This window comes from Entamoeba nuttalli (assembly GCF_000257125.1).
Source record: "Entamoeba nuttalli P19 unplaced genomic scaffold asmbl_7385, whole genome shotgun sequence".
Lineage (NCBI taxonomy): Eukaryota > Evosea > Mastigamoebida > Endamoebidae > Entamoeba > Entamoeba nuttalli.
In genome coordinates this window covers 16197-36399 of record NW_008578590.1, presented here as the reverse complement: position 1 = coordinate 36399, position 20203 = coordinate 16197, and the positions used below count along the sequence as shown (strand labels likewise).

Here is a 20203-nt window from a genome sequence, read left to right as displayed (position 1 = left end):
AATGATGAGAATATAGAAATATAAAAGAATGATATGAAAAATTAGAAGGAGAGTGAATGAAATAATCTTACATGAACAAAGTGAAATAGAAAAGTCAATGTTTACTGGAATTTAATTTATTAATTTTTATATTTTATGGAAAAATTATTCAATTAAATTCTAAAAGGAAAAACCCTAAAATAAACAGAAAAGAACTTAGAGACATAAAAAGGATGGCAAGATCAAAACCCAGAAACAAACGACAAACACTTAGTAAGAAACACTCAATTGAGAAGAAGATTGGAAGACATAACCAAAAGATGAGAAGGTTGGCAAAAAAGTTTCCTGAAGCACGAAAGAAGTTAAAGAAAGAACCAGGAGTTCCACATCTCTATCCATTTAAAGAAGAGTTAATTCACAAATATGAAAATGCACTTAAAAAGAAACAAGAAGACAAAATAGCAGCAAGAGATGCACGTAAAAATCAAGTCAAAACAGCTGAGTCAACACCAAATGAAACAAAATAAGTAATAAGGATTTACTATTAACATTAATTTTTTTGAATTTGACTGTTTTTTTGATTTATTTTTTCTTTTTTTTTATTAAACGAAATGTTCAAAGAGATTTGAGTAATAAAAATAAGATACAAATATTTCATATTATTTATTAGGTAATAATGCATGATATTTCATTTTACCAGTTGTATTTCCTAATCCAATCATACTCTTTTCAAATTCATTTGGTTCTAATTCAAATTCATCTTCTGTTGGAACACTATTTTTCTTAGTGGTTGTTACAAGTAGAGATGTTTTTTCTGGTTTACTTTCTTTTTTTTGTATATCATCACTTGTTTTGAAGAAAGAGGTTATTGAACTTTGTGATGGAGATAAACTTCTTTTTCTTTCTTTATTTTTTTTATTAATACTTCCCATCTTTGTATCAAATACCTCTTTCTGATGTTTAGTTAATTTAATTACAATTCCCTTTTTCTTAGTATTTATTGGTTGTTTAATTGTTTCATTTAACTTCTGTGCTTCAATTACTTCTTGTGAATGCATTGGTTTTTTGTCATCTTCAATTTCTATAACTTCTATCTTTTTTATTTCTTCTTCATTTTTTTGAATAGTTTTATCTGCCTCTTCCATTAAAATATCTTTTTTATTTTCATTTTTACAAGTAGAATTAAATGAAAATAAGTTAACAGATGAAGGCATTCTTTTTACACTCACGTGGGACATATTATCCATTACATTTTGGATCATTTCTTTTTCTTGTGACTTTTCATTTACTTCAGTACAACTGGTAAAGACTGAAGATGGAATATCATCCAACAAACCATTTTCTTCATCTATTTTCTTCTTTTTTCCATAATCAACTTCATTAGCAAATGTTAATAAACCTTTTGGAATTGGTTTTGTTACTTTGAAGAAGTCATTAATTGTTTTATTTCTTTTTCCCATAGGCTCGGGTTTCATTAATGCAATTGGTTTTCCATTATCTTCTTTTAACTTTTTTGAACCAATCAAACAAGGAAATCCATAATTGTTTCCTTCTTTAATTCCAGTGATAGAAACATCACTTTCTTGACTAATTCGTTTGGTAAATGATTTCATTTTTTCTTCATTATTAACTTCAGTGATAATTGTTTTTGTCTTTCTTCTTGGTTTTTCTTCAAATAAAACATCTTCTAATAATTCGCTACTGTTATCGTAGTCAATAGGTTTAGTTGTTTGTAATTTATCATCATCAATAAATATATCATCATCACAATCAATATTTATTGGTGTATTTTTACTTCCAATATTATCGTTATTATCTTCTTTTTCTATTTCTACACTTACTGTAACTTTTTTTGTGTCATGCCCAACTTCTTTCCCATCAAGAGTTTCTCCTGAAATTTTTAACTTCTTCTCAAGTAAAGGCCAAATAAGATCATCTACTGTTTGTTTTCCAATTAAGTAAAAGATTCTCACATCATTCTTTTGTCCAATTCTATGGACTCTATCTTCTGCTTGTCTTAATACTCCTGGTGTCCAATATAATTCAGCAAAAACAACAGTATCTGCGCTATGAAGAGTAATTCCTGTTCCTGCAGCAGTAACACTGAGAATAGCAATTCTAATTCTTTTCTCTTTTTGAAATCGGTCTACATATTTTGCTCTTAAAGGAGCATTTGTTGATCCATCAATTCTTATATACTCAATATTATTTTCTTTAATATAAGTTTCTATTCCGTCAAGCATTTCTTGATGATGACCAAAAACCAATAATTTTTTCCCTTCTATAATCATTTTATCAAGAAATGAACATACTCCTTTAAGTTTAGCAGTACAAGTCATATTATACAACTCTACAAACTGAATTTGTTTTGTAAACTTTTCTACTTTATCACCTAACTTTTTTTTTTGAATTTCAGCTGCTAGTCTTAAATCTTTCATTTTAATAATATCTTCTTGTGAAATTTCTATTACTACCTCCATTCTTTCTTTATCAGGTAATTCAGAAAGTACTTCTTCTTTTAATCTTCTAATCATCACAAATTTAGATAATAAGATATGAAGTTCTGGAAGATGTGAATTACCAGTATAATCCCAACCAAATTGTGTAACTTTTGCATTACAATACCTAATTCCAAAATTATGAAAAGATGAAAATATTGGAAATCTAAGAGCTTGCATTTGAGGATATAATTCACTTGGTCTTGAAAGTAATGCAGTTCCACTTAATAAAATAGTATGTTCAGCATTAACTAATACCGGTAATAACTCACGACACCTTTTTGACTGAGAATTTTTTAAATAATGACACTCATCTGCAATAACAATTTTAAATTGCTTATCAAGTATTTCTTGTGAGTGTTTTGCTGCTATTTCATAGGAAACAATCGTCACTCTTCCCCATGGTTTATTAAGGTCTTTTGAACTAAACATTACAACAACGTCATCATAACATTTGCAATTAGTCATAATTTCATTTTTCCAGTTAGTTCTCAATGAAGATGGACAAATAACCAATAATGGCCAATCTGTTTTATAGTACTGAGCAATTGAAATAGCTTGTAACGTTTTACCTAATCCCATTTCATCAGCAATAAGACATCTTCCATTATGTCGAATACCGAATTCAACACCTTGAATTTGAAATGGTTTTAGTTTGAATAAAAGTTGTTCACCAATTCGAGACATATCTACCACCTCTTGTGGTGATGTATCTATTCCTTCAATCTCATCTTGAAAATATTGTAATACTTCATTAGGAATCTCTTTCATAGAAAATCCCATATTTTTAAGTTGTGATACAATGTTATGATAATGTCTTAGTGGTAAAAAATATCCATTGTCTTTATGAAACCCTCTCATTCCTTCCATGGCTTTAACTATTTCTTTTGGTAATTTTCTTTGATGACACCCAAATTCGGTTTTACTCATAATTTCCAATACTAAATCACATGCAGGTTCTTCTTGTTTTTTTAATACATTAATTTGAGCACTTGTCAATGGTTTTCTGAAAAATTTCTTCTTCCCTTCCATTTTAGTGCTTTCAGATAATAATAAAATTGAGTTTTCGTTTTTTTTATTTAATTTACAACATTTCCATTGAAACATACATGTCAAATACCCAAGAATAAATTAAAAAGAAAGAATTTTTAATAACAATTTTGAATATAATTTTTTTTGTGTTTTTTTTTTTGGTTAAAATAAATTAAAAATAAAAATAAAAAAAATATTTTTAGAGAAAAAACAAGAAAAGATAAAAAGGAGATGTCGCACTCCAATCATACTTTTGATAAGTTAGACGAGGAAAATTGGGATGATGACTTCGAAATAAGTGACAAAGGTCATGAAATGAAAATACAAAGTAATAACAATACAAACGAAGAATGTTGGGATGATGATTTTGGAGAAATAAAAACAGGAGAAAAGATGGTTATGTCAATGCCAAAGGAAGCACCAACAAACGCAATGAAAAATTCGGAAATCAAAACCGTACAAACGAAAGATAATGACGATTGGGGGGATGATTTTATTATTCCAGAAGAAGGTGAAAATAAAACAAAGATTAGTGTAAAACCATTAAATAATTTTCTTCAAAAAAAGACAAATGAATATTCTAAGGTAGGGAACAATGAGAGTTGGGATGATGATTTTGGAAATGGAAAGAATGAGAATTCAGATGAAGGATTTTCTGGACTACAAGAATTAGCGAAAGCAGAAAAGAAGTCTTCAAGAAAGAAATTAAATGGAAAAAGAAGATCAATCTTAATAGATAAAGAGAAGAAAGATGGGAAAAAAATAAAAATACCCACATTAAAAACAAAAGGAAAGGATAAAGAAGAGTGTTGTAATGAAGGTTTTGATATAATTGTTTCCCCAAGAAAAAAAATTAATGAAAAAAAGCCATCTGCATTAGTTGGAGAAGATAATTGGGATGATATTCTTATAAATGATAAAAAAGAAAAAAAAATAACACCCCGAAAGAAAAGACTGACAAGTGAAAAACCATTAATAAAAAAATCAGATACACCTGAAAATTGGGATAATGATTTTGCTGATGAATTGGGTGGAAATAATAAAGATGAATGGGGAGATGATTTTGGTGAAACTCCAATAGAAGTAGGTGAAAAAAAACCTATAGAAGTAAAAAAAATAAGTGTAACAACCGATGAAGTTTGGGATGATGATTTTTCATTAGGTGAAAATGAATCATTCCAAAGTATTTCTATTCCTAATACAACTCTAATTATGATGAAACTTCCATTTTTAAAACAAGTTAAAGATCTTGTTGATCATTTTCCTGAAGTTACACTCAGTTTTTATAAAGAAGAGGAGTTTGATGGATATACTGATCTTTGTATAGAAAATATTGATAATCCTATTGTTAAAGAAATAGTATCCCGATGGGAAAAAGCAAATGAATATGGAATGAAACATGATTATATCAATGCAGAAAAGTTATATTTACCTATAATTAATGAATGCTTAAAACCTACATTACCTGTAAGTGATCTTTTTAAATTAAGAGTGTTTTATCAAGCCTATATAATTTATAAAAAAATTGGAGATAAATGTAAATATAATCAAATGTTAGAATTAGCTTATACTATGTATTCAACAATATTAGATCCACCTAATGATGCATGTTTTTCAAGACTATCAGCTAGATTAAATTGTGATATTTATGAATTAAATAAAGATGATGATTCATTTACTCCAAAAGTAAATCGATTAATAGAGGCTTTATCATGTTATTTATATCCATTACATCCATTTACTAAACCACCACAATATATTTATCCATGGAAGATTATTGGAGAATTATCAGCAATATTATCATATGAATTAGAGTATTTTGAATGTACTTGTGAAGGGATTACTGATGTTCTTTTTAGTAAAGTTCAGAAAATATCTTTACTGTTTGGTTCAATAAAAACAACCGAATTTATGAATAAATATATTGAACTTCATAATAAGCATGAGAAAGAAAAAGAAAAGAAGAATAGTAAAGAAGAACAAGTAATTGAAGAAGAAGATTGGGATGCAGAATTTGGTATTACACCACAAACAAATGTTCCTACATTAAGTGTATTTGATTCATTTCAAGAAGAAATTATGGAAGAAAATCCACCAGAGAATTGTAGATTACTTGAAATTATTAATAACCAAAGTGTACAAACAGTAGGTTATGGTCTTCCCATGAAATTTTATGATGAGAGACTAACAACTAAATTTCAAGCACCTCAATTACAACAATATATTGAAGAAACAACTAAAGAAATTAAAGAAAATACATTATGGAATATTATAGACCTTCCTGTTGATGAAGGATTAAATGATAATTTAATGGAAATATTACAAAAGAAAAAAGATATAAAAACATTAGTTAGTGTTGCTTTTAAATCTAGTGGTTATTCATTAAAAAAGAAAATTGGACAAAGTGATAATATGGCAATAGGATTTGTTAGAAGTGAATTATTAAGACAATGTATTGATTTAAATAATATAAATATTATTGAAATGTTACAAATCATTTGTGTATGTTATTCATTTGGAGATAAATATTTAAAAGAGATTGGAAATAACTTTTTTATTGGCTATGGATCTAAGTTACTAGACATAATAAGAAAAGGATATCAATTTCATGTAAGAATGAATAAAGGAGTAGTTGGGAATTGGAGAGATGATGAATATTTTGAACAAATTGATAGTGAATTAGATAGTTTAAAAGAGAAAAATGATGATGAATTAACAATTATTTATAATTCATGGATATTATGTGAAGCTATTTTGATTGAATTAGGGTATTCTTCAGTGACGTATACAAAAATTACTGTTGATGATCAACTTCTAGATGTAGATAAAAAATTTCTGAATGAACAAAAAAATCGTTTAGTTGAGTATTATAAAAAAATGGAAATAAACTTCTTTAAAGCTAGAGTGGCTTTAGTACTTGGAATTATTTTTAATTTTTTTGAAGATTCTAAAACATCAGAATCATTATTATTTGATTCCTTTTATATATTAAGACAGCCGTGGTATCTTTCATTATTCTTAACTCCTTTAGGAATTAAAGTATGTATTAAATTATTACAAGTTTCTACATTAAATCATAAAACTGAATATTGTAAATCATTAATAGATACAGTATTCTTTGTTGCACCATATGTTCTTTATATTGACATTCAAATTACAGTTAAAACAATTGCAGATATTGCTACACATATTGGAGAAGAAACTAAAGCTATTAATATGTATAAATGGTTAATTGAAATTTATTATAAAGAAGAAAAATATAATGAATTTCTTTATATTGTTGGAGTATTAGCAGAAATATATATTTCAATTGGTTTATATGATAGTGCTTTTCAATTACTGGCTCTTAGATTTGTTTCTCAAAAACATTTAGAAACAACAAATATTAAATCATTACCAATTTATCATCAAAATATGCAAAGATTGGCAGAAATATTCCTTCATGTTGGAGATGATAAAAGAGTTCAAACAACAATCAATTTCTTTAATAAACTTAATATTCCAAGATCAAAAGAAGTAGAATTAAAAGTGATTCTTGCAAAAATGTATGCTAAACGAGGATGGTGTGATGATTGTTTGAAAAGTTTAGAAGATGTTCATTTATTTGAGTTTGAATTAGTCAATAAAAAACAGAGAACAGAAGTTGCTGTTAATGTGTTTTCAATTATAGCAATGTGTTATGTTAATGCAGAACAATATCATAGAGCTATGTCAATGATAGACTTTTCATTAACTTTATGCGATAATACAGACTATAGGTTATTGGGTTCTTTATTCTTTAAACGAGGAAATGTTTTAAGAAAGATATTGTCTAATCCTGTTCAAACATATCCATCTTATCTTAGGGATGATGATGGAATAAACAAATTTTTAACTTCATTCCTTTCAGATGAAAATGGAGAAAAAGTACCAATTAAACTAATTGAACCAACATTATTCAATGGAGATTGGGAAGTTGTTCAAGAAGCATTACTGTCATTTCAAAAATCATATGATATTTATACATTATTGGCGGATGATGGGAGATTAGCTAAAACTCAATTAGTTATTGCATCAACAAAAACTCAATTTTTATTACGTACTCCAAATGACTCTGCTGGATATTGTTTTGCTTCAACACTCAATTTAACATATTTTGAAGGTAGTTCATTCTTAAAGAAATGGAGTGTTGTAAAAATTAAAACAAGTGTTTCCCCAAAAGATTTTATTATTGATGCTGAAGGTGCGAGAAAATATGCTTATGAAGCATTAAAAACATATTCACAAATATTTGATATATGGCATATTATTCCTGCATATGTTACTATGGCAGAAATACAGTTTCTAAGAGACAAAAGACAAGAGTCATATTCACATCTTCAACTAGCTGTCCAAACATTATACACAATGTTTTTTGATGGTCCAAGAGATATTGGACCGAATGTACCTGCTCATTATGTATTTACTATGTATGAAATTTTAGGAAGAGTTGTACGGTTAATGATTTTATTTGGAAAGAATACTATTAATGCTAATTTTGTTATAATAGATACTTATTTAATGCTTCAATATGCAACATTAAGAATTAGAAGAAGAAATAATGAATTTATTGATTTCTGGGAGAATTTAAATCAAACACGATCATTTTGTGACACAGTTAATAAAAAACTTCAATTAGATTGTATTGATGAAACAGACTTATTAAGAGTGTTATTAATTAAAATGTGTAATAGAATTAATCCAACATTAGCTATGTATGAGGCATATGCAACTCATGCACTTTCTTTATACTCACAATTACTTTATTCTAAAATTGTAGCAATTAAATATAATGTAGAACGATATTCAAATTCAAGAATAACTAAAAATGGTTTAATTGATTCTAATAAAGAATTAATTAAAAATATATTAGAAATGGTTAAAGAAAGTCATTTTAATTATTCATTTGTTATTCCTCAATTAGGAACTGTTAGACAACCTGAACCTTCATTTGAAATACTCCCTATTTTCAGACAACAAATCACTACTACAACTCAAACGATTGCTGCTTCAACTGCTCAGTTTAAATCTGAGCATGTATTTTTAATATTACAATTATGTGGATCAATTATTTTTTATCATAGTTCTGGAGAAACATGTGTATGTCAATTTGGTGTATTATCTCCAATACAAACAACTATTACAATGATTGCAATAAAAATTACAATTAAAAAAGGGTCAATATATTATATTGTTTCACCAACAATAACCATTTCACAGTTATTACTTGCATTGTCACATGATATGGAAAATGAAACAAAAATTAAAAAATCAACGTTTGGTAGTCTAAAAATTAGTAAAGGAAAATGTAAGATGGTTGGATGTGAAAAAGAATTTAACAAAGAAATTATTCGGATGATGAAGAAAAAGAAAGGATTTAATTTTATAAATGCTTTATGTCTCTCTAGAACTAATAAACCAACGGAAATGCTTAATGAAGAATCCACTATATTGTCATTACTTAGTCCAAGTCAATTGAAAGAAACTCAATTCAATGGTCATTTAAAAGAATATCCACAAAAACCATTTACATTATATTTAATAAAACGACCTGCAATTGTTAATTTACAAAATATTGTTAAACGACAAACAATTACAATGGATGGATTTTTAATGAATTATTTTGCTTATAACATTGATAGAACTCGTCCTCAACCATGTGATTCTATTTCACAAGTTAAATCTAAAATGGAAGAAATATTTAATTCTTTAGATCTCTTTAAAGAACGTCGAGCAAATAAATTAATTGTTAGTCCAACACTAAATATTATTCCATGGGAGTTATTAGAACCATTCAAAAATTGTGTCAGGTATTTTTCTTTTTCAGGGATTGAAAGGATTAATTCATCTAAAATAAGTCCTGAAGCACCACCATTATTCTTATTCTTCAAATGCAGTGATAATATAGCTTTAGATGAGGCAAGAAAACAAGAATTAATTAAAGAATCGAACCTTGCATTATGTTATACAGATGGTATACCAAACAGGTCAACTCAAACAATTGCATCAGGGTTTTTTGCTAACTCAGCAATGAAAACATTCTCTAACACATATCCAAGTATCTTTAAAACAATTGATATTTATCCACAACGGCTATTTTCTGAACAGTTGAAAGAATTTATTATGGACGAAAATTATGAATATATTGTTGTTATCTCAGAAGCTGATTTATTAGAGTGTTCTGACCTCTTATCTTTTATTGCAACTCAAACTAACTTTGGTATTATGTCTATCTCTAAATTAAAGTATCGTAAGTTACAAGAATCTACTTTAAAAATGGAAAAGAAAGAGATTTTATCAGATAAACAAAAATTTGTTCTAATAAAACAAGTCCAATCTGATCTAACAGGAAAAACATTCAATTGCTCTTCTCTTTTCCATGTAAAGCAAACTGATTAAATTGGAATTGTTCATTTTTTTTACTTTAAGACTTTTGGTTGTGATTAGTAAAAAAAAATAACAAATTTACTATTTGTAATAATCAAAGAATTTTACTTCTTTCAAACTAATAATTTCAATTCCAATTAACATGGGAATAAAACTTTTGGCAATTTTGTTTATTTTTTGTCAAATTATGTGTGTTGTTGCTGAAACCTTAAAAGGTGGAAGTGATGATGAAGATGATGAATGGGGTGTTTCTGGATGGATTGGAATATTTGTTGTTTGCATTAGTACAGCATCCTTTACTATTTTACTATTAGGACTTGTAATTTTTTGTCATTGTGTTGATTTAACTCGTTATCATTTGGAATAAAACCACAAAAGGATAAGAAGAAGAAATAACTGAATTATTTTTGTTTGGCAAGTTCTTTATATTTTTGTTTTAATTCATTAGATAAATGTTCACATGCATAATTTCGTGTTACTGGATGTAGTGTTGTTACATTTTCATTAAGATAAGTTATTAGTTTCTTTTTATTTTTCTTTCCTATTTCTTTTAACATCCATCCACATGCTTTATGTATTAAGTCATGAGGATCTGATTTAAGAATATCACAAATTTTTAATGCATCTTCAAATTGTCCATTTTTAATGAATGCCATTGTTGTGACCATTGAAATTCTTCTTTCCCATAAAGATTTACTTTGAGCTAATATGTAAAGAATATCCTTTTCCTTTTTTAACAAGTATTTTCCAAGAATTTTATAACACGTTATATCAACTAAATCCCAATTATTTAAATGTTCTGTTTGAGTGAGATAAAATTTATAAACAGCTTCTTCATCAATTGGATATAATGCGACAAGAATGACACAACCTGATACCCGAATTTCATGATATTTATTATTTAATAAATCTTTTACTTCATTCAATACTTCATTTATTGTCTTTCCTTCAATCAATTTTTTTCGTTGAATATAAGTATTTAAAAATACTTTTGTTTCTTTTCTGATTAATGGTAAGGAAACTCCTAGAAAAAGGTCTCCTTCACCATATTCACCTTTTCCAGTTTTGAAAAACCTTTGTAATATTTTTGCTTTATCTTTATTTTCTAATGTAATAATTCTTTGAATAAGTTCATTAGCTTTCATCTTAATCTACATAAATTCTAAGTTTTCTTTTAAATAACTCAATAGTTCTTATATTTCAAATTAAAAAGAAGAAAAATAAAAAATAGTTTTTATCATTCATCATAATTTTGTTCTTCTGACATTTCTTGATTATTATTTTCTTCTTCTTTTTCATTAAGTTCATCTTCACCTCCTTCTTTGATGATTATTTTTTCAAACTCTTCAATTAATACTTTCATTTCTGGTTTAGCAAACTTCCTTAGTCGTTGACATAAAGATATGAAAGCTTCTTTAACTTCTGTAATATGTAATTTATTTCCAAAAATTTTTACTGAGCTGATTAATTTTTTTAATGTTTTTTCATTATATGATAAGAGAGATAAACAATAAGCAGTATATTCCCATTGTTTTGGTGTTTGTTCATTCATAGTAAATCTTGAACATAATTTATTCATTAATTGTTCATGTTGTTTATCTTTTGAAATAAATGAAAAGATGTATTTAATAATATATCTAAAATGTTCTTTACTAATATCCTCATTTCCAAGTGATGAAATAAGGTCAGGAAGAACATTGTAAATGGCATTTGTTTTTGATGAATATTCTTGGAAAAATGTATGAGCCAAATCTCTAACTCTTTCTTCATCATCAACAAGTGCAAGTCCCATCAAATATATTGACCCTTTTACCTTAATAATATCATGAAATATTAATTCACTTAATACAATAACTGCACTTCTCCTAACTAATGCACTTGGATCTTTTAAACGCCCATAAAGATATTTAATCCATCCTTCTAACAGATTTGGATATCTACATGCAAAGTCTCCAACATAATAAACAATATTACTTCTAACACATTCATCTTGTGTATTTTCTAATATAGTAAATAATTCTTGAAGATGTTCTTCACAATAATGTTGACTAACCATCATAAAAGAACATAAAGAGTTAACCACAACAGCTCTGAATGTTAAGAAATTATCTTCATTATATTTTCCTTCAATAATATCTTTACAATAGTCATTTATAATTGGTACAAACTCTCCTAATAACCCATCTTCTAACACTTCACCAACAACTTCATGAATTTTATTTTCACACGCAACACTAATCCGTTTTCCCTTCTTTCCTTTTTTTTTCTCAACTTCATCTACAACACCTTCTTTCATTTTTTCATATATCTCTCCTTGTTTTCTTGCTACTCCTCCAACAGCAGACAATAATTTACTAACGTTTGATACTTTAGAACTTTTTCCAACTTCAGCAACTCTTCTTAAAATAATTTCTTTCCCTATTTCATTTGGATTATCAACTGCTTTATAAACAAGGTCAAGAACTAATTGGCATAAAGCAATCCATGTGTTTGACCCCATTGTTTCATCAAGACAATCCATTATTTGAATTATAGTTGGATCATTTGCACTAATCTTTTCTAACTCATTCTTTTCATCATATAATTGATATAAAACTTGACATCCTCTATATATAAATGTAGGAAGTTGTCCTTTTTTGAAGCAAATTGAATTTAATAATGATATTTTGTTTAATATTAATGATGGTTTTGCAGCTCCAATAAAAGATAATAGTGTTAATGCAGTAAGTGCCTCCATGTCTCCTCCACTTGGTAATTTACCAGCCATATATGCCCATAAATAATCAATTTCTGTTGGTCCAATAACTTTTTTTTGAATAAGCAATTCAACTAATTTCTTAATACATAATTCTTCTCCAATATTTGATCCATTTGTCATAATTAATAAATTATTTACTGTATTTTGTGGAGATTCTTCACAAAGAGCTTTAGAAACTGCTTCAACAATAACATTTTGAACATCAACTTCTTTAGAAAATAATAGTTCTAATGTTTTCTTTAGTGCTCTTGCTCCTTTAGGTATTTTGTATTGACAAATACTTCCAAAGAATTTAATTGCTTCTTTAAGATCTAACACTGATGTTGATTCCAATATTCTTTCAACAGAATCAACAGCCTCTTCAAATACACTAATAAATTCAATTGAATTTTTTAACCACTCAATAAAATTTTTTAAAACTTCTTGTTTTTTAGCTTCAAGTAATTCAGTATCTGCGACATGTTGAAATCCAGTTCCTTCAAATATCTCTAAAATTTTATTAACTGGAACAGTAAATTCTTGTTCTTCTTCTTCTTCTTCACTGTCATCTTTGTTTTCTTCCTTTACATTTTCTTTTAACATTTCAGCAGTTTCTTGTAACTTCGATTCAAAAAGGTCTCTTCTTAATATAACTGAATATGGATTAAATACTAGCATTGCTTGTAATAATGAAATTGCATTTTTTCTTACTGGTGTTGATTTGTCATTTAAACGTTCAACAGCACTAGAAGTTAATTTATTAAATCGTTCTAGTGGGATACATCTATGTTCAACAAGCATTTGCCACATTTGTAATACTTTAACTCTTACAAATGAATTAATGTCATGAAATCTTTCAGTAAGACAATCATATAACTGATCATTTGGGGTATCAAGAAGAATATTAGCATAACACTCAATTACAGCATTACGAAGTATATGTTCTTGTTGATCTAATAAACAATGAAGAATACTCGGTAATTTTAATTTACTTTCAGGAACTAACTCAGGTAGTAAAGGAAATAAGATAGAAATACTTTTTAGTAATTTTGGATTTATGGTATCAATAGAAAGTAATTGTCTAAGAAATTTTTGTAATACTGGACTATTATTACGAAGAATGGAGTTAGCAATTTTAATAATATCATTATCTTCACTTAATAATTGTATAAGTCCTGTAACAATCCCTTCTATATGATTAAGATTTGTTAGTTGAATAAAGACTTTATTTAAAAATTCACTGTCAATTGTTTTTATTCCCTTTGTTGCTATTTGCCTTATAGTATCTAAAAAGAAGGTATCAGGTGATGTAAAAATACTATCAAACGGTAATTGTAAAACATCAATGACACTCTTAATAACAAGTTGATCAATGTCAATAAGACTTTCTAGATAAATAATCATTTTTAAAGTACTTCTGTATTGTTTACATTGGTCTGAATTTAAAGATTCAAGATTATATTTAACTAATGAAATCGCAATTTGACAAATAGAATTTGATAATACTTTTTTTTGTGCTGCTAAATGTAAATATCCATATTTGTTTGGTTCTGAGTATAAAATAAGAGGGTCTAATGACGCTTCTTTAATTATTGATGATGTGATTTTTTTTATATCTGATAATTTACAATCATTTTCAAAACCATTTGGTATACTGCAATCTAATAACCCACCATACCCTTTTTCCTTTTCATGTTCTGTTTGAGGAATCTCAAACTCCATTATGTCTTTTAATTTTAAATCGATTCTTAGTTTTTCACTTTTCATCTCAGTTTTTCTCTTTTTTTAAATTGATGAAAATAACTCTAAGTGAAAAGTAAATACCCTAAAATACTAATTTACAACTTTTTCATGTAAATTAAAGGAAATTTTTTTGATTGTTCTTCAAAAAAAAAGCAAAATAACAAAAATATAAAAAAAGAAATAAAAATTTTTAAATAAAAAAAAATTAACATAATTTCATTGTCTCAATGAAGTACTTGGAATGGTTACAACAAAATAAAGAAACAGAAATATACAAAATACTTAAATTAAATAAAGAAGACTATCCGTTTGAATATCTTTTTCAAGAAAGTGGAGAAATATTAAATAAAGAAACAAGTAAACTAATTTCATTAAGATCATACTTATTTTCTATTCCTATGTTTCATTATCTTCAACCTTATTCAAACTTTATATCACTTATTGACTTTGGAAAATATCTTTGTAATGAATTAAATAAAGAAGTACCACCTGAAAATTCTTCTCAGTCTATAACTCATCAACCATTAAACACTTCTTTAAAACGTACTTCTTCAACACATTCCTCTCTAAAAGTTTTTATTCCTATAAAAAAGACTGTATCTTCTAATTCTTTAGAACATGATCAAGACCTTCTTCCAAATCAAGAAATATTGCCTTCAAAAAGCTATGTAACATCTGTTTCAGAACCAATTCAAGTAATTCCTATTAAACCTAAATTACCTGAAATACATCATCCAATTATTATGAGTTTAGTTGATCAATTACCAGTTAGGTTTAAAGAAACATTACTTTCATATTATACACTCTCAAAAGTACTTTACATTATTCAACCAAAACAAAATTTTGAAACAGTCAATATACGTCAAAATGCTTTTATAAGAGTAATTAACAATTCTGGAATTGATGTATCAGCATATGTAACAATAGATAAAACTGATTATTTGTTTGAACAATATAATGAAAACACAAAATATAAAGTTATTCCTTATCCAATTAAAAATGGAATATATAAAATCAAGTCAAATGAAACTATTGTTATTTTTACTTGTAATCAAGAAAATCCATCTGTAATAACAGATAGATTAATTGATGAAATTAATAAAGAACATCGTTATACTGATAAACTTGTAGATGATATTATTAGTGATGGTGAAATGGAATTAGAAGATAGAGTTGTTATTTCATTAAATTGTCCATTCTCTAAATGTAGAATGAATAATCCAGTAAAAGGAAAACACTGTAGTCATAATTTCTATATGGATGCAATAAGTTTAATTACTAGTTGGAAACATAAACCTTGGATTTGTTGTTTTTGTAAGCAAGTTTGTTATTGGGAAGATGTTGAATTAAATATTAAACTTCAAGAAATAATTCAAAAAGCACCTCCAAGTGCTGAGTTTGTTGAAATTATTAATGGGTGTGTTAATTATAAAGACAAAAATAAAAATGAGTTACTTTTAACAAATGATGTCATAGATGTTGATAGTTATCCTAGTGTTATTGACGTTGATGATATCGATAATACTGAATGTACATTTAATAATAATGTTGAAAATAAACAAAACTTAAGTGATAATACTCAATCAGAAAGAAAAAGCATTGACAATGATTGTACAATTACTAAAATTAAATCAGTTAATACATTTTATCATTCTACTTCAACGGAAGAAAATCTTTCTTTTCAGTATGATTGTGAGGGTGATTATGATTATACTTCTGACGAAACTATAGAAAACAATCCCGACAAGATTAATTTTTAAAAGAAGAATAAAAAAATCAATTCTTATTGCAAATAAGAAATTGTAATATTTTTTAGTGTATTGTCGAAAATCTTTAAAATTCTTTATTATTTTGTGAAATTTTATAAATAACTTTTGTTTTTTTATTTCGTTATTAACTTTTTAAAAAGCATTTAGAGATCTTTATAAAGAATAATAAGTAAAAATAGTAAAAATAATTATAAAAAGCTAGAAAAAAAAAGAAATAGAAATAAAAAGCAAAAAGAGCAACTCTCTGAATAAAAAGAAAAATCAAAATAACAGAAAAAAAAAGAAGAATCTAAAAAGAGAGAAAAAAATGGGATATTGTGTGATTGAACACACTTACCATTCTTCAACAGAAAATATCAAATCACAAGGAATTTATTCTTTATACTCTGAGTTTAGTTCTATTATTGAAAAAGTTCAACCTCCAATTAGACAAGAAGGAACATTTTGTCATATCCCAAGTATTCGTGTTATTCCTAATTGGAATGATTCTATTTCAATGTATGCTAGTGATGGTGATACTTTACAAGTAGATATTTTTCCAATTCAATTACAAGTTATTAAAAAATTTCATAATGAATATTCAACAACTCAATTACCTGAAAAGTTTAATTCAATGTTACGTGAAGCTCAACAACAAGTAGAAAAAAGTGCAACAATGTTATCACCATCAAACCAATTAACTTCTCCTAGAATGAGAGTTCATTATATTTCAGACGTAGTATTTGGAAGAGCCTTTAATGTGGCAATGTCACAAAAACCACCTTGTAGTTATACTAAAGCATTACCTCATTTAATTTATATTAAAACAGGAAATGTTAAAAAAGATATACCTGCTTTATGGTTTAAATGTTCAATGAAATCAAGTACTTCTATTGAACCAGTAACAATTATGTATATGCATGATTGTGGAGAAGATTTAGGACTAATAACCTCATCATTAGAACTATTAACAGAAACAATGCATTGTAACATATTAGCATTTGAATATCCAAGTTATGGATTATTTGACCAGCCTTATTCAGATGAATTATTAGCAACAAATGCAGAATATGTATATTCATATATTACTTCTATTTTACATAAACCAACAAGTAGATTAATTTTATGTGGAAAAGGAGTTGGTGCAGCTGTATCTTTAATGTTAGCAAGTAAAAAAAAAACTAAGAAAAATGAAACAATTGCAGCTGGAGTAATAATGATAAGTCCTAAGATGGATCCATCTACATTTGGTAAAGGAATATTTGAAAATGTTAAAATGATTAAAATGGTAAAAATACCAGTGTTTGCAATTTATGGGCAACAAGATAGATTTGCTGGTGGAATGAAAAAATTACAGTCTATTATTAAAAATGCACAAGACTTTATATGTATTCCTGAAGCTAGTGATGATATTGAATCATCATATTATAATGAATATAGTGAAACATTAAGTAGTTTTATTGTAAAGTTATTCCCTGAATTTTCATTATTATTTAATGGAGCTGAACTTGAGAAAATGAAACCAAATAAATTTAATGATAGTCCAATTGAGGTAATGAAAAAATTATTAACTCCTCTTGGCTTGGAACAGTATGCCGAAGTATTTATTTGTTTCGGATATATTAGTCAAGATGATTTATTTAGTATGGATGATGAAGAATTGGCAATGATTGGTCTTCCTTCTGAAGACCTTTCTAAACTCAAAGAATTCTTAAAAAAGAAGAGGTCTAATTCTTCTCATGCAATGGATAAACGGATTAGGGGTGGTTCAATGAATAGTCCTAATCCAATAACTCCAGACTTAACAAATGATATTATTTCACCACCAAAAACTCCTCACTTCTAATTTTTTTTTGTTGATACATTTTTCCATGAACCATCGTAACAGGTTAAATAAACTACTAAATTATTCATTATTTAGGTTTACATTCACTCATTGACACTACTCCCTTCTTCAATAAATAATCTTTATATTCTTCCCATTTACAAAAACCATCTACTTGATGGCATATTGGTAATGATATGACTTCATTATTATATACCACCCTTACATACCTTTCTCCTTCAAATGAATAAATTTCAATGTCAATGTGACTGGCATATGGTGGCCATGTGAATACATCTTGTCCAATTAATGCAAGGTATGGCAGTAATGTTGAATCATGACCTGTATAATGTTCGTAGACATAACTACTTGTACCATTTAATGCCATCTCTGCCCTATCAATTAGTTCTTTTAGGAATAGCCCAATTTGTAATTGAGCTAGTCCATCAGTTCTAAATAAATACCTATTTTCTAATTGAGTTTGATACCATAATTGATTATAATCCTCAATGGTTAAACACTCTCCATTTCTACATGGTAAGGAGATATTGTGACATATTCTACAATTCATAATATCAACATAATCTTCTAACCAATCATATTTTGATTTAAATCCGAGTATTTTAATTGCTTTTTCTTCAAAACGTTGAACTGACAAACGAGTTTGATTAACAAGAGCAATTTTATAGGTATCTTTTTCTCTTTTACTAATTTCACTGCAAAGATCCCTATTAGGAAACATTATTTCAATATCTTTTGGAACGACATATATTGGAATTATTTTTTCTTGTAATCTTGTTTCTGGTGGATAAAATGTTTGACTAAAGGCTTGAGATGATTGAATAGTTCTACTACGTTCGGTACTTCTAATATAAATTTTTCTAGGGTCGTATTCAACAGGAAGAAACCCCATATCCAAATATTTTTTTCGTTGATATATTCCTAAATTGTGGTGTTGTCTTATTCCTTTAACAGTCAACTGAGAAGTTTCACAATTTCCTTTCCACATAAAGTTTTTAGCATATGGATTAGTATTTTTATCAATAACATTTATCCTTATTGTATCACCAGCTTTCCCTATTGAATCACTTTCTCTTACACTAGATAATGTTATTCCACTACAATTATAAAATGCATCGTCTTGATCAAATGAGTTCATAGGACTTCTATCACCATGTCTAGTTAATGTTTGAACAAATATTAAATTGTATCCTTTAGGAACTGAAACAACCTTGGGAAGTGGTGCTTGGCAATAATTGCTCAAAGCAGTTGTAACAAATATTATAAAAATAATACATTGAATTGATGACATGATTTTTGGAAGTCTATGTATTTAGAAGTTCTTATTTTTTTTTTTAACTAAACTACAGGAAGAAAATTCTTTTGTCTTATTTGTAGAAAAAGTATTATTCATTGAAAATTAGTTATTTTCATCATGTGTTTTTTCTGAATTAGAATTAAGTATTAAGTTATTTCTTACTTATTAAAAATGTAAAAAACAAACAAAAGAAAACAGTTGTTCTTTCATATAAAATTTTGTAATTAAAAATAATTTGAAGCATAGAAGAAAACCAGAAAACTATTTACTTAAGATATAGACTAACAACATCCTTAGTTGTTTTAATCATGTGGGGAAGAAGCTAGATCATGGCAACCTCCAAGCATAATTGCAAGAACATCATCTATTGAGTCATGCTATTCCATTGATTAAATTTCTATATTATTTAAAAACCAAAAAAACAAACATCATTTTGCTCAATAGACATTGGCTTTGATAGAGTTTCAGACTCTTCATTATCTGATGGTTCAATAGTTGAATTACAGGTAATGTTTTTGTTTTTTTGTGAATCAAGAAAATGTTGTTTAATATGAATTTTATCATAAAATGATTGTTTAATTCGGTTGTAAGTGCTTACCGAGTTGAAAATAAGGTATTCAGTCTGCATAAAACTTGTTATCTGAGTTATATATTTGAGAGACAAGGGTTTAAAAATAATCAAATTGCTACCTCAAACACATTGATATAATAAAACTGTGAAATTAACTGAATAATAACCCTTTGCACCTAATTTTCATTTCAATCTTCGGGATTTAATTGATAAGTGGGAAAATTCTACTTTTATTTTATCACAAAAAAGAATCTTTCGTTTCAGTTAAGTTGTAGAAAAGTTCTAACTTCTTGTAAAGTACAGAAAATAAAAAAAATAGATAAATATTTATATAATAGTTATATAAA

The 20203-nt window shown here is 27.0% G+C and overlaps 8 protein-coding genes across 8 annotated transcripts; 3 read left to right on the top strand and 5 right to left on the bottom strand.

Annotated features, from left to right (window-relative positions):
- Positions 1–638: 638 nt before the first annotated feature.
- ENU1_170330 (helicase, putative) lies at positions 639–3509 on the bottom strand (the record flags this gene model as incomplete). Its single annotated transcript, XM_008861137.1, has 1 exon — positions 639–3509. The coding sequence occupies one exon, from the start codon at positions 3507–3509 to the stop codon at positions 639–641; it is 2871 nt and encodes a 956-aa protein (XP_008859359.1).
- Positions 3510–3740: 231 nt separating this feature from the next.
- On the top strand, positions 3741–9926 carry ENU1_170320 (hypothetical protein; the record flags this gene model as incomplete). The annotated part of the gene is made up of 2 exons (XM_008861136.1): positions 3741–6363; positions 6409–9926. 2 exons carry the CDS (start codon positions 3741–3743, stop codon positions 9924–9926), a joined length of 6141 nt encoding a protein of 2046 aa, XP_008859358.1.
- A 389-nt stretch (positions 9927–10315) lies between these two features.
- On the bottom strand, positions 10316–11059 carry ENU1_170310 (DNA alkylation repair enzyme; the record flags this gene model as incomplete). The annotated part of the gene is made up of 1 exon (XM_008861135.1): positions 10316–11059. The coding sequence occupies one exon, from the start codon at positions 11057–11059 to the stop codon at positions 10316–10318; it is 744 nt and encodes a 247-aa protein (XP_008859357.1).
- Positions 11060–11151: 92 nt separating this feature from the next.
- Positions 11152–14373, bottom strand: ENU1_170300 (HEAT repeat domain containing protein; the record flags this gene model as incomplete). Its single annotated transcript, XM_008861134.1, has 1 exon — positions 11152–14373. One exon carries the CDS (start codon positions 14371–14373, stop codon positions 11152–11154), a length of 3222 nt encoding a protein of 1073 aa, XP_008859356.1.
- Positions 14374–14621: 248 nt separating this feature from the next.
- Positions 14622–16154, top strand: ENU1_170290 (SP-RING zinc finger domain containing protein; the record flags this gene model as incomplete). Its single annotated transcript, XM_008861133.1, has 1 exon — positions 14622–16154. The coding sequence occupies one exon, from the start codon at positions 14622–14624 to the stop codon at positions 16152–16154; it is 1533 nt and encodes a 510-aa protein (XP_008859355.1).
- Positions 16155–16470: 316 nt separating this feature from the next.
- Positions 16471–17988, top strand: ENU1_170280 (hypothetical protein; the record flags this gene model as incomplete). Its single annotated transcript, XM_008861132.1, has 1 exon — positions 16471–17988. The coding sequence occupies one exon, from the start codon at positions 16471–16473 to the stop codon at positions 17986–17988; it is 1518 nt and encodes a 505-aa protein (XP_008859354.1).
- A 67-nt stretch (positions 17989–18055) lies between these two features.
- ENU1_170270 (histidine acid phosphatase family protein) lies at positions 18056–19279 on the bottom strand (the record flags this gene model as incomplete). The annotated part of the gene is made up of 1 exon (XM_008861131.1): positions 18056–19279. One exon carries the CDS (start codon positions 19277–19279, stop codon positions 18056–18058), a length of 1224 nt encoding a protein of 407 aa, XP_008859353.1.
- Positions 19280–19587: 308 nt separating this feature from the next.
- ENU1_170260 (hypothetical protein) lies at positions 19588–19913 on the bottom strand (the record flags this gene model as incomplete). The annotated part of the gene is made up of 2 exons (XM_008861130.1): positions 19588–19662; positions 19713–19913. 2 exons carry the CDS (start codon positions 19911–19913, stop codon positions 19588–19590), a joined length of 276 nt encoding a protein of 91 aa, XP_008859352.1.
- Positions 19914–20203: the final 290 nt, after the last annotated feature.